Source organism: Pleurodeles waltl, chromosome 4_1 (assembly GCF_031143425.1).
Source record: "Pleurodeles waltl isolate 20211129_DDA chromosome 4_1, aPleWal1.hap1.20221129, whole genome shotgun sequence".
NCBI classification, from domain to species: domain Eukaryota; kingdom Metazoa; phylum Chordata; class Amphibia; order Caudata; family Salamandridae; genus Pleurodeles; species Pleurodeles waltl.
This window is the reverse complement of record NC_090442.1, coordinates 764,576,860-764,591,647: the sequence shown is the minus strand read 5'-3', so window position 1 is coordinate 764,591,647 and position 14,788 is coordinate 764,576,860. Positions and strand designations below refer to the sequence as shown.

At 47.4% G+C, this 14,788-nt stretch overlaps 1 protein-coding gene across 3 annotated transcripts in view; it reads right to left on the bottom strand.

Annotated features, from left to right (window-relative positions):
• The window catches only part of TNPO3 (transportin 3), a 991,461-nt gene that overhangs the window by 142,325 nt on the left and 834,348 nt on the right, over positions 1-14,788 (bottom strand). For all 3 annotated transcript variants that reach the window (XM_069229384.1, XM_069229382.1, XM_069229383.1), the window contains exon 19: positions 12,907-13,063. In XM_069229384.1, coding sequence (XP_069085485.1) covers positions 12,907-13,063 — 157 coding nt within the window. The remainder of the gene's footprint in view (positions 1-12,906; positions 13,064-14,788) is intronic.

Genomic DNA, 14,788 nt, shown 5'->3' with positions numbered 1-14,788 from the left:
GAGGACCCTCCAGTATTGCTCATACCAGTCTTCTAGGGTTTTCCAGGCAGCCCGCCCTGCTGCAAACCATCAGAGAGGTTTCTGCCCTCCTGCTGCTTGACCAACTCACGCAGGCAAAGGCCGAACAAAGGATTTCCTGTGGGGAAGGGAGACAACACCTTCTCCCTTGAAAATAGGTGTTACAAGGCCCGGTCCCTGCTCCAGCGCAAAAATGGACGAACGAAAGGGGAGTAACCACTCCCATGACCATCACCAGCCCAGAGCTCCTCCATGTGGCCACTTAGTTCTGCTATCTTGAAAACAAGATGTGCAGAGGCATCTGGAAGCATCTGAGTGGTCAGGTTAGGCAGGTGACGCAAGAGCCCACTCCTGACAGGTGGGCTCCATGGCAGGTGACTAAACTTTCTTTGAGGGCTATTTAGGGGGTCTCTTGCGGGTCAGTCCCCAGATTTGACGTGCAAGACTCCACCAGGACTCCTCTGCATTGTTTACTTCTACTTTTGGCCACTAGCACCATAACTGGATTCTTCGGGAACCGAGAAGACCAACTCCTGCGACGACCTCGCGTTGCAACATTGTTTCTCTGACGCCTTCCAGCAACTGCAACATTTCCCCAACTATGCATCCTCTGCCGTCAGCAAAACTTCAGCCTGTACCAAGAAGAAAGGAGTCACTCCCCTCCATAAACAGGCATTAACTGCAATGATGTCCGGCTGCGTGGGTCTACTTTCCTCTGAGACTGCGTGGATCCTACATCACAGATGGTGGTCTGGAGTGATCCCCTTGGTCCCCTCTGCTCAACTTGTGAGATGGTGAGCCCTTGCCTCTCCTTGCAGGACAGTACTCCTGTGCACTGCGACTCATGCAGCTACCAAGACTTATTGTCTCCTGCTCCAAGGCATCTTCAGGCTCAGAGTAGCCCCGGCCTCCAGCACTTCATCATGCCAAGAACAGTTTTCTCCTCTCTGCTGTTCCAGAGACGTGGGACGCCTCTCCAGGTGTGCTTACTGGGCCTCACTGCAACTTACCGCGCCTGCTGCCAGTTAGTTTCCTGTGGGGGCTGCAAATGCTTCTGTTGGCTCTGACTGCTGAGGGTCAGCCTGGACTCCTCCCTAAGGGTAGAGTCCCCTGGACCTTGCTGGTCCTCTTCAGCCTTGCAATTCTTTTGCTTCTTGCATTTGCCAAAGCTTGTTGGTGGTTCTTCTAACCACTTGACCATCTGCAACCTGACAACCGACGTGGGACACCACCTGCATCGCTCCAAGGACTCCTCTTCAGCTCCTGGGCTCCATATCTGGTCTTCTTACTCCGTCGACCTGGTTCTTCACTCAGTGAAGTGTGGGTAGTGGCCCCTGCCCCGAATGGACACTGCATCGTGGACTGGACTCTGTCCCTTTCTTTTGCAGGTCCTCTTCTCCTAGAATCCACCTTTGGTTTCTTCTAGTCTGGTCCTGCACAGTCCTTTTTTTAAGTCCTCATGTTAGTCCTTGGGAAGACCAGGTACTTACCTCTGCTCTCCTGGTTGCTGGGGGCCACTCAGGTACTCTCCTCTTGGGGTTCCTAGTTCCTCCAGCTTCCCTCCAACAACTCCATATCCTTGGGTGGGGGACTTCTCATTCCACTAGTTTAGTATATGGTTTGGCCCTCCCCTTGGGCCCTCATTGTTTTCTACAATTCTTGTCAATACTTGTTGTTTCTATGCTAATTTCTGATTGCTATTGCGTGGACTTATGCAAAGCATGTGTATCTGCAGCTACACATGCCATTGAATGAATATGTATAGTGTGTACTTAACTACAGGTGGGGGGACTGCTTATAAGTAATCTAGTGTTGTTTTACTATAATAAAGTACCCTTATTTTTGTAACACTGTGTGGTTCTTTCATATGTGGTAAGTTGCTGTCTGACTATTGTGGTATTGCATAATCCACAGCTACCTCTAGAGAGCCCTGGCTTCCTAGACACTGCCTACATTTACTAATAAGGGTAGCCTGGACCTGGTTTAAGGTGCCACACCATCAGTGTCCACCAGCTTCCTACAGGGGAGTCCGGTACGGATGGACCCAGGGTGGCTTGAGCTCTCAGGAGCTGCGGGACGTTGTTGGCAGTGATGACCCACCTCAGCTGGGGTCTAGGGTCACAGGTATAGTGGTTCCTGCATGTGTCGGATTTTCTCTCACCATCAGGCTGTGGAAGTGAAACCTGCGTGCAGGGGCTGCAAGCAACTTGGATGAGCCCACAAGGGGTGACACTCTGGTGGACTCTGGCTCAGGATAGCTGGGAAGCCCTGCTGGCACCGCTGGTGGGCTTCTCAAAGGGTCAGGGTCGTCAGGTGCAGGGGTCACTTCAGGTGTCGGGTTTGCAGGCTGCAGAGTCCTAGTTGGACACATTGTTGCTGAGTAGGTCCACTCCTCACAGGAGTCTAAGTCTTTTTAGAAGGAAGATAGGCTTGCTCGGTTTACTTAAGCTACAGGGCGAGCCTTTTTGTGCCGAGTCCGGTGAGGTTAGCAGTCCGGCTGGAAGGGCTGGTACGGAGTCAGCAGCTGCTGCTGCTTCTTCTGCGGGGTTGACTAATCTTATTCCTTTCTGTGAGTTCTAGGGTTCAGGGGTGCGCCCTAAATACTCAATTTAGGGTCGCTCAAATAGTGCTTGGTGGCCGTCAATGGACTGATCACCTTTAGGGTAACTACACCCTTCTTATGACCACGTCCGCTGGGAAGTGGGTGTAGTAAAGTGTCATTTTTCTAACAGGGTTACCCCCACTTGCCTGATGTCAGTGTGTTTACACTGTAGTTCACTTAGTTCCTGCTAATCAGGACCCCAGTGTGTCTGTGCTCTCTCCTTTAAATTTGGTTGCTGATCATCTTTGTTCACCCACAATTGGCAGAGTGGTGCACCTTCGTAAGTCCCTAGTATATGGTACAGGTTACCCACAGCATTGGTACCCAGCAGAGCACTGGTACACCAGGGGTCTCTCCCCCACCCCCCCATGGGCTGCATTATCTATTGAATCACCCAGGAAGGCCCATTCGAACTGAGTCCACAGGTCTGCCGTTGCAGCCTACGTGAAATGGTGCATGCACCCTTTCAGCACAAATATAAGGCTTGACCTATATCCTGGCCTCTGGTAGGCCCTTCAGCCCAAGGGCAGGGTGCATGTCCTTAAGTATGAGGGTACCCCTGCATGGGTAGGGTGCCCATACAGACCCCATGCTCCATTTTACTGGACTGTAAGTGCAGGGAAGCCATCTTAAGGTTGGTAGCAGATGCTGGTCAACACAAGTGGTCCAACTACATAATGACTTCTCCGAGCCTAGGCATGTTTGGCATCAAACATGTCAGAATCAGGCAACAACGATTCCAGTGCTAGTTGCATGATACCATGTACTCATCCCAGACACTGTTCTGCCCTCCTGCTGGTGAGACTGGCTAGGGCCGGAGTGATAGAACAAAGGATTTCCTGCAAGGAGAACTGCACAAAGGACAGGGGAGTGACCACCTCGGCCTCCAGCACTCTGCAACTCAAAGATCAGATTCTGTCCTGTAACTCCTACGACTTCTGTTTTGTTGCGCTGCTGAGGCCTACTTGTGACTCCGTGTCCATTGCCAGTAGGTCACTTGTGGGGGCTCCAACAAATTCTGCTGGCCTTCCTGCACGCTAAGGGCCAGCCCAGACTCCTCCTTAAGGTTAGAATCTCCTGGAGCCCAAAGCTCTGCATTTGCCAGTGCTTGTTTGTGACCTGGCAGGACACGGACACCCCTCCCCCCTTGCAATCCAGCGATCATCGAGGGACAGCTCGTAGGCGACTCCTGGGATCTTCTGAAGCTCCTGGACTCCGCAGATGGACTTTTCTCCACCAACTTGCAGGATCTTCACCTTTAGGAGGGTGGGCATTGCCACCTGCACCCTCTAGGCACCTCCAAGGTTGCTGGACTCTGCCCCCTTCCTTTTCAGGTCCTCCACATTTGGAATCCGTCCTTGGGTTTCACCGACCTGGTCCACGGGTCACGACTGCAGTTGGACAATCCGAGGCATCCACTGAATTCAAAGAAAGTCCCTTCTCCCCTCTGCATCTGGGTCCCATGGTGTAGGTACTCCTGCCTTCTGGTATCCTCGGGTCGGGGGACTCTCCAACCTTCACCTTGTCTGTTGGCTACCTTGTTGACCAGTGGGAGGGGTCCTGTATCCCACAAACTCCAACCACTACTCCCTGTGTTAGTCTGTGGGACCACTGGGTGGTTAACTAAGTTGCACCTGGTCGCTGGCTACACTACCTGTTCGTAACTCTGGTGTTTTCATCTACACATAGCTAACTACCACACTTACCTTGGTTGGGTTCACTATTTCGCATTCAACTTACTTAGTATATGGTTTGGCCCCCGCTTAGGGTCCTGTATATTTTATGCTGATTAGGGTGGTTATTTTGTGTATATAATGTGTGTAGGTATCTCCAAAGGGAGATCTACCAATGCTAGTCTAGTAGTAATGCTGTAATAAAGAATCCTTTATTTTTTGCAACACTTGTGTTTGTCTTTCTTGTGAGTGAGTTACTGTCTGACTACTGGGGTATTACAAGTGCTTTACATGTCTTCTGGATAAGCTTCAGCTGCTTGTCTCAGCTACCCCTAGAGAGCTTTTGCTATCTGGTCACCTATTCACTATCACTAAGTGTTGCCTGAACTCGGCATAGGGTACAGATCATAGGTGTACATCATAAACTGATCCAGCTTCCTACGGTGGGCAAACCCTAACCCTAGTGGCCTAGTTCCTCCTAAACAAGATTGAGGAATCTGAAAAGTAGTGTCCGCTCGTGCACCGTAGGGGTAGGACTTGCATGAAATGGGCACTCCTCCTAATTTAACTAATTTTCCCACCTGTGCTGCAGCCAAAATTGACATCAGGACAAGGGGGGGTTGGTCATCTCTGCCATCTGGAGAGACCTGGGTTGCATTTCAAAGGTAGCAAGTCTTTTGAAGCTCCCGGCCCTGGAATGTCCATCCTGCTCTGGAAAATGCGTTATCAACTCTGCTCAGAGCAGGCCTTTGTGGTTTTTTTTAGGGGCCACCTCTAAGGTGCCCTCTGTGTGCATTTAGTCTTTCCTACTGGAACTCATCCTCATTTTGTGTGGTCTGCACTTTAATTTGATGGTTCTGGGCAGCCCATTGAATTACCACATGGTAAGTGGTAATATCACTGGGTGGCAGACTCTGGTGAGACAGGGTTCGAGGTCAGGATCTCTGTGGGAATAGACTAATCCTATCATAGCCCTTCATCCAGAGCATGAAGTACTCATCATAAGAGTCTTTCTAAGAACAGGGATTGCCAGGGTCTGAGTAGGCGTCCTGTGGGTCAGGAAGTGAACATGGGAGAGGAAGGGCAGTGTGGTGGTAGAGTTTGCTGAGAAGGTGTTACAGTTAAGGGTGGAAAGGGTGGGAGGCTTATGGCTAAACATCTAACCCTTTTCAGAGATGGTGGTCTTGAGGGTTTGAGGCCTGGTTTATCCTTGAAGACAAGCCTTAGTATCTTTGGGATTCAGAAAGTCCTGGAGTTAGGGTATTGGGGAGGATTTTGCCAGTGTCCCAGTGGATGAAAGGGTTTTTTCTGCTTGGCATTAAGGACCTCCTAGTTTCTCGAAGACTGACCCTAAGGTGGTGTCTGATTTCTTTGAGCAGAGCTTTGCAGCTCTTAGCATTGGTTTCTGCTAAGAATGGGCATTTTCGTGGCACTGAGGTTGAGGCAGTGTTGAATAGCAACGCAGTTCTGTGCCCATGGATGTATCTTTGGTAAGCATCAAACCATTTTATCTAGTTCAGACACTGCTGAATGGAGAAGCCATAATGAAAATGTCACTTACCCAGTGTACATCTGTTCGTGGCATTAGTCGCTGCAGATTCACATGCTGTGCATAGTCCGCTGTCTGGTGTTGGGCTCGGAGTGTTACAAGTTGTTTTTCTTCGAAGAAGTCTTTTCGAGTCACGAGACTGAGGGACTCCTCCCACTTCGGTTCCATTGCGCATGGGCGTCGACTCCATCTTAGATTGTTTTCCCCGCAGAGGGTGAGGTAGGAGTTGTGTATGCTAGTAATAGTGCCCATGCAATGGAATGAATACGTATGTACCTAATGAAGGTTAAAGTAATATATTTACAAATGTACAAATGTTGAAGATATACTTCCAAACGGCTACAGGCTCCCGGGGAGGCGGGTGGGCGCATGTGAATCTGCAGCGACTAATGCCACGAACAGATGTACACTGGGTAAGTGACATTTTCCATTCGTTGGCATGTGTAGCTGCAGATACACATGCTGTGCATAGACTAGTAAGCAGTTATCTCCCCAAAAGCGGTGGTTCAGCCTGTAGGAGTGGAAGTAGTTTGAAATAAAGTTCTTAGTACGGCTTGCCCTACTGTGGCTTGTTGTGCAGATAGCACATCTACACAGTAGTGCTTAGTAAATGTATGAGGCGTAGACCATGTTGCTTCCTTACATATTTCGTTCATTGGAATATTTCCTAGAAAGGCCATAGTAGCACCTTTCTTTCTGGTTGAGTGTGCCTTTGGTGTAATAGTCAGCTCTCTCTTTGCTTTAAGATAGCATGTTTGGATGCACCTAACTATCCATCTTGCAATACCTTGTTTTGAAATTGGATTTCCTGTATGAGGTTTTTGAAAGGCAATAAATAGTTGTTTTGTCTTTCTAATTACTTTTGTTCTGTCAATGTAGTACATTAGTGCTCTTTTGATGTCTAATGTATGTAGTGCTCTTTCAGCTATTGAATCTGGCTGTGGGAAGAACACTGGTAATTCTACTGTTTGATTTAAGTGGAACGGTGAGATAACCTTTGGTAAGAATTTTGGATTTGTTCTTAGAACTACTTTATTCTTGTGTATTTGAATAAATGGTTCTTGTATGGTAAACGCCTGTATTTCACTTACTCTTCTTAGAGATGTGATGGCAATGAGAAATGCAACTTTCCACGTTAAGTATTGCATTTCACAAGAATGCATGGGTTCGAAAGGTGGACCCATGAGCCTTGTTAAGACAATCTTGAGGTTCCATGAAGGAACAGGTGGTGTCCTTGGTGGTATGATTCTCTTTAGGCCTTCCATAAACGCTTTAATGACAGGTATTCTAAACAGGGAAGTTGAATGAGTAATCTGCAGGTAAGCAGATATTGCGGCGAGATGTATCTTTATGGAAGAGAAAGCTAGATTGGATTTTTGCAAATGTAGTAAATATCCTACTACATCTTTTGGAGACGCATGCAATGGATGAATTTGATCATTATGGCAGTAATAAACAAATCTTTTCCATTTACTTACATAGCAGTGTCTAGTGGAAGGTTTTCTAGCTTGTTTTATGACCTCCATACATTGTTGTGTGAGGTCTAAGTGTCCAAATTCTAGGATTTCAGGAGCCAAATTGCTAGATTCAGCGATGCTGGGTTTGGATGCCTGATCTGTTGTTTGTGTTGTGTTAACAGATCTGGACTGTTGGGTAGTTTGACATGAGGTACTACTGACAGGTCTAGTAGTGTCGTATACCAAGGTTGTCTTGCCCATGTTGGTGCTATTAGTATGAGTTTGAGTTTGTTTTGACTCAATCTGTTTACTAGATATGGAAGGAGAGGGAGAGGGGGAAAAGCGTACGCAAATATCCCTGACCAATTCATCCATAGAGCATTGCCTTGGGAGTACCTGTGTGGGTACCTGGATGCGAAGTTTTGGCATTTTGCGTTTTCTTTTGTTGCAAATAGATCTATTTGAGGTGTTCCCCAAATTTGAAAGTAAGTGTTCAGTATTTGGGGGTGAATTTCCCATTCGTGGACTTGTTGGTGATCCCGAGAGAGATTGTCTGCTAGTTGGTTCTGGATCCCTGGAATAAATTGTGCTATTAGGCGAATATGGTTGTGAATTGCCCAATGCCATATTTTTTGTGTTAGGAGACACAACTGTGTCGAGTGTGTCCCCCCCTGTTTGTTTAAATAATACATTGTCGTCATGTTGTCTGTTTTGACAAGAATGTATTTGTGGGTTATCATGGGTTGGAATGCTTTCAACGCTAGAAATACTGCTAACAGTTCTAAGTGATTTATGTGAAACTTTCTTTGATGTATGTCCCATTGTCCTTGGATGCTGTGTTGATTGAGGTGTGCTCCCCACCCTGTCATGGAAGCATCCGTTGTTATAACGTATGTTGGCACTGGGTCTTGGAAAGGCGGCCCTTTGTTTAAATTTGTACTGTTCCACCATAGAAGCGAGATGTATGTTTGGCGGTCTATCAACACCAGATCTAGAAGTTGACCCTGTGCCTGTGACCATTGTGATGCTAGGCACTGTTGTAAGGGCCGCATGTGCAACATTGCGTATGGGACAATGGCTATGCATGAGGACATCATGCCTAGGAGTTTTAATACTATTTTGGCTTGTATCTTTTGTGTTGGATACATGGCCTGTATTAACTTGTGAAATGTTTGAACCCTTTGTGGACTTGGAGTGGCTATCCCTTTTGTTGTGTTGATTGTCGCTCCTAAGTATTGCTGTGTTTGACACGGCAAAAGGTGTGACTTTGCATAGTTGATGGAGAAATCCAGCTTGTGAAGGATTTGTATCACATAATTTGTGTGATGTGAACACTTTGTTAGCGTGTTGGTTTTGATTAACCAATCGTCTAAGTAAGGGAACACGTGTATTTGCTGCCTTCTGATATGTGCAGCTACCACTGCTAGGCATTTTGTAAAGACTCTTGGCGCAGTTGTTATTCCGAATGGCAACACTTTGAATTGGTAATGTATTCCCTTGAATACGAACCTTAGGTATTTCCTGTGGGAAGGATGTATCGGTATATGGAAATACGCATCTTTTAGATCTAATGTTGTCATGTAGTCTTGCTGTTTGAGCAGTGGGATTACGTCTTGTAATGTGACCATGTGAAAGTGGTCTGATTTGATATAGGTGTTTAGTGTTCTGAGATCTAGTATTGGTCTTAGAGTTTTGTCTTTTTTTGGTATTAGAAAGTACAGTGAGTAAACTCCTGTGTTCTTTTGTTGACGTGGTACTAGTTCTATTGCGTCCTTTTGCAGTAATGCTTGAACTTCTAGTCCTAGAAGGTCTATATGCTGTTTTGACATATTGTGTGTTTTCGGTGGGACGTTTGGAGGGAGTTGTAGAAATTCTATGCAATAACCATGTTGTATAATTGCTAAGACCCAAGTGTCTGTTGTTATTTCCTCCCACGATTTGTAGAACTGGCTTAGTCTTCCCCCCACTGGTGTTGTGTGAAGGGGTTGTGTGACTTGTGAGTCACTGTTTATTTTGAGGGGTTTTGGGACCTTGAAATCTTCCCAGGTTTCTTGGGAATTGGCCCCCTCTGTATTGTCCCCGAAAACCTCCCCTTTGATATTGTCCCTGGTAGGTAGGTGGTCTTGTTTGTGAGGTGCTGGTTTCTGTGGGTTGACCTCGAAACCCTCCCCTAAAACTTGTTTTACGAAATGTGCCAAATGTGCCTCTGCCCTGCGGGGAGTAGAGTGCGCCCATGGCTTTGGCTGTATCTGTGTCCTTTTTTAATTTTTCAATTGCAGTGTCCACCTCCGGCCCAAACAATTGCTGTTCATTAAACGGCATATTGAGCACAGCCTGTTGTATTTCGGGTTTGAACCCAGATGTGCGCAGCCATGCGTGCCTCCTTATTGTGACTGCAGTATTTATTGTCCTTGCAGCTGTATCCTCTGCATCCATGGAAGACCGTATCTGATTGTTCGAGATACTTTGTCCCTCTTCCACCACCTGTTGCGCTCGTTTTTGGAACTCTTTGGGGAGGTGTTCGATGAGATGTTGCATCTCATCCCAATGAGCCCTGTCGTATCTCGCCAGGAGTGCTTGCGAGTTGGCGATGCGCCACTGATTTGCCGCTTGTGCTGCAATTCTTTTTCCCGCTGCATCAAATTTGCGGCTCTCCTTGTCCGGAGGTGGTGCGTCGCCTGATGTATGCGAGTTGGCTCTCTTACGAGCTGCCCCCACAACCACTGAGTCTGGTGTCAGCTGTGACGTAATAAAAACAGGGTCTGTGGGCAGAGCCTTGTATTTTTTCTCCACCCTTGGAGTTATGGCTCTGCTTTTAACTGGCTCTTGAAATATCTGTTTCGAGTGCCTTAGCATTCCTGGAAGCATGGGAAGGCTTTGATAATGGCTATGGGTGGAGGACAGGGTGTTAAAGAGGAAGTCATCCTCAATAGGTTCCGAATGTAGCGAGACATTATGGAATTCGGCTGCCCTAGCTACCACCTGTGCATATGATGTACTGTCCTCAGGTGGTGACGGTTTAGTTGGGTACGACTCCGGGCTATTGTCCGATACTGGAGCGTCGTAGAGGTCCCATGCATCCGGGTCATCCTGGCTCATTGTGGTATGAGCTGGTGAGTGTGTTAATGGTGGAGTTTGTGCCGGTGATGCATGAGTTGATGGTGGTGGAGTTACCTTCTTTACCACCTTTGCTTGTGGTTGCTTGTCTCCTTGCTGGAAGTCAAGTTTCCTTTTCCTTTTGATTGGGGGAAGAGTGCTAATCTTCCCTGTATCCTTTTGAATAAAGATCCGCTTTTGCGTATGATCTTGCTCTATTGTTTGTAATTCCTCCTCAAATCTGTGTTTTTTTAGTTGAGAGGACAGTCCCTGTTCCTCTGAGTAGGAACCAGTTTTCGGTTCGGTTGCCAGGTGTTTCGGCACCGAAACCGTGTCTTTGGATTTTTTTGGCTCCGACAAGATCTTTTTCCTTTTCGGCGTTGTGCCCTCTCGGTGCCGACCAATTTCGGTGCCGCTGTGTCAGTGCCGAATTTTTTCTGCGTCACTCTCTCGGTCCCGAGATTGCTGCATGCCTGTATCTCGACCGGAGTCAGATGACTTCGACAGCAGCTCGCCCTTTTTCGGTGCCGATGGACGGTCACCTACTTTCCGGGTTAAGCCATGGCCTGTTGGCGGTGGCGTCCCCTGGGCTTTGTCAGTCTTTTTGTGTAATTTTGTTTTCGACGTCTTACTCACGGTTGGTTGTTCTTCGACGTCGAATTCTTCGGAATCCGACTCGTGGATGGAGAAAGTTTCTTCTTCCTCCTCCTCGAACCGCTGTTGTCCTGTCGACGTGGACGCCATCTGCAACCTCCTGGCTCTTCGATCTCTGAGCGTTTTTCTCGACCGAAACGCGCGACAGGCCTCGCACGTATCCTCCTTGTGCTCGGGGGACAGGCACAAGTTACAGACCAAATGTTGATCCGTATAAGGATATTTATTATGGCATTTAGGACAGAAACGGAACGGGGTCCGTTCCATCAGTCTCGATGTTGCACGCGGTCGGGCCGACCAGGCCCCGACGGACGATCGAAATTACCCCGAAGGGCTACCGGAGCTCTTCAAGATTCGGTGTCGACTTGTTCTAACTAACCCGATACCGAACGAAACAATACCGACAAATTTTTCCGCGATTCTGACTAACTTTCCGACCCGAAACACGGAGCGAAAAGGAACACGTCCGAACCCGACGGCGGAAAGAAAACAATCTAAGATAGAGTCGACGCCCATGCGCAATGGAACCGAAGTGGGAGGAGTTCCTCGGTCTCGTGACTCGAAAAGACTTCTTCGAAGAAAAACAACTTGTAACACTCCGAGCCCAACACCAGACGGCGGACTATGCACAGCATGTGTATCTGCAGCTACACATGCCAACAAACTCAAAGGTTTCTGTGTCTGGCTACACTTCTAGCTCGAAACCAGACTGCCGCAGTGCGGTGCTCTACTTCTGTCAAAGGGTATGTCAAGGTTGAGGACTGCCCCTTTGCCGCTACAGTGCTGAAGATGCACAAGGAGGCGATCTGGTCTTCAGGCCTGGACTGGTACCCATTTAACAGCAAGTTCTTGCACTTCTTTCTCTCCCCCTTCAGAGGCCTCCGAGAAGATGGCCTCTGCACTTGCACCTCCCTGCTTTGCTGGAATGCCGGAGGACCTGGCTTCTACCTTCTTGTTGCTTAACGGGTCTTCCGCCCTAAAGATGTCAGGAGTGTTGGAGCAGGCTTACTGCTGCTTTCTGTGGTGAGCCCACCACAGTTTTCTCCAGTATTAGGGGAGTGGTCTTCTTTCAGCAGAAGGCACTCAGGCATCACAGGACGATTCCTTTGTGGTTGGAAAGTGGCAAAGTTTACAAACACTGTGCAGGTTGCTCCTGGCGTCTTTGGCATTGAATCCAAGGAAGAATTGGAAGGATTTAAGTTACATGCCCTAGGTTGATTTTCTAAAGAGGAACCCAGAAGCCTTCAAAATCATCAATGGGTGGAGCCCAAAGCCTGGGCGTATCAAAGTCGAATAATCAGTGACCATCAGGTCCAAAGTCCCAGGTGTTGCGGACAGAAATTCTCAGCGACATGGTGGTGGAATTCTTGTTCCGCGGAGGTAATTGTAAGTAACTGGCACTGAGACAACCATAATTGAACCTGTTAGTCCTAGGGCTGAGTTCTCAAACGTCTGAGTCGGATGGAGGAGGTAAAAAAAATAAAAAATCTGAGATGGAGGTAATGTCCTGGTTCATTCTGGACCAAGGTTGGAATCACAACATAACTCAGGACCTTATCAAGGTAGCAGAAAAACATTCTGGGAAGATGCATACATACTGTGTATATTTTCTGAAATTGCCAAAAATAAATAACAACCCCAATGAATTTTTTCTATACATTACTCAAATGGCTGACTATTTTGCTACCTTTACGTAAATCAAAATATAATTGAACTCACTGAGGTACCAAACTGCGAAATACCATGAATCATCATGCAATATAAAGGCTTTCATTATTAGACTGTCTACACTTCATACCCTATGGCAATCTCTCTGTACTTATAAATACTATCCCCCTGTAGACATTTAACACTCACGTCATTGGCCACTCCGGTGTGGATAAGGTCACGCAGAAATTTCATGACACTGCAGTTGGCATCTCGATGGTCTAAGGTTGTTGAAGCAATAGCCCACTGCAAGATGTGTATCACCACCTGGCTACGCAGAAGGGTTATGGGGCTGCGCTGGACAAACCTTCAGCAGAAAAAAGGGAGAGAAGGAAGCAAGTGAAACTAATGATTGAAACAAAAACAACAGTTACGAAAATTGGAGCTTCTTACAAAGTTTTGTAATCCTTACATACCTTTAGTGACAGCAGTTTACACAATGCTGACAACAGTCTTGAGTGCTGTTAGCTGAACTGAACACATTCAACAAATATTCTAGGCAAACATTCTTTAAACTTAGGAAGAAATTAAAAGCTAAATAAGTTGAAATGAGAAATTGTGAACGTTTATAGAGAGGAATTTGAGCTTGTTGTAGGGAGCTGGCTCTGTATATACTATATCAAAATGAGGTATAGTGTGTAAAGAGTCCAGTGGATCCCCAAAGGCTTAACAGAGGCTAAAGTAGATACTACTAATGGCAGTGTGGCAGAGCAGTTAGGCTTATCAGAGGGTTGTGCAAAACATTTGCTGTACACTCACAGTCAATAAATGAGGCACGCACTCATGACTAACTCAAGGCCAATGATTTTTGTATAGCAAAAATATATTTTGTTACATTATTTCTAGAACCAGAAGGATCTTTGTTACAGGTAAATACAGTTGTAGGTTTGTACCAAGCTTATGTGTCAAATGCAATTTGTTTAGGTTTTGCAGAAAAAAACAGTCTACAAGCAACACATGTCAATTTCAAAAGTAGACCATGCAATTTCTCATAGGAACCAATACAGTCCTAGGGGAGGAAAAGAGTTAACACAATTTACAGGTAAGTACTCAACATACAATCCCAGTCTTTAGAGTTTAAGATGTCCCCGGGACAGTGTTCAAGTTGACCACAAAGGTTCACCACTAGCAACACAGGGCCGGCCGAATGCAGAGGTCAAAGTAGGTGTTGGGGTTTTAATAGAGTCCTATGGAGACTGGGGCACTCTGAAGGAAACTGGTTGCAGGTAAGTACCCGCAAATTCAGGGCACAGACCTGGGGTTTTAGATAAGCATCAGGAGGCCACATGTCGCCACCAAACACACACCCTCAGTGGCACGGGGCGGCCCAATGCAGGTTGCAAACTGAGCGGCGGGCGCCAAATGCCTTTCAATGGGGGGATCCCAGGGGTCACAAAGAAGCTGCAGGCTGGGTCCAGGGAGTCTGTTGCGGAAAACCAAAGGTTGGACAAGTATGAGAAGCACCCGCATGACCGCCAGTCGGATTCCCCAAGGCCAGGGGGCTGCAGGTACAGGGGTACATTTAGGAGTCAAAATCTTCGTTGGATCCGGTCGCAGTTAGGGGGTCTTCTAGATTTAGGTTGCAGACGCTGTTGTGTTGGCCAGGAGGAGTCAACCTAGGGTGGACTCGAAGTCAGAATAGCCTGGGGACTTTCTCTGGACCGGTGGGCCACAAGGACTCGGGCTGTGGGCGTTGGGTGCAGAGTGGCCAGGATTCACTGATCTGGAGAGGCTCTGGACTCCTTTTGGAAAGTTTCTTGTGGACAGGCTTCTGTTCTCAGGACCTACTGGTCCTATGCTGAGCAGGATGCCCTCTGGCGGTTTGTAGAGGTCACTGATCCTGCAGGATGTGTTGCCTTTTTGTGACAGTAGTCTTGAAGCCTCAGATAGGCCGGTAGGGCCAAGTCCGTTGTCGCCAGGAGTCTTCACTGCTTTGGTCAGCTCTTCAGTTCTCTTTCTTCTTAAGGCTGCAAGGAATCTGAAGAGCACGGTTCAGAGGAGCCCCTAAATACCACAGGCAGGGTGCACTATA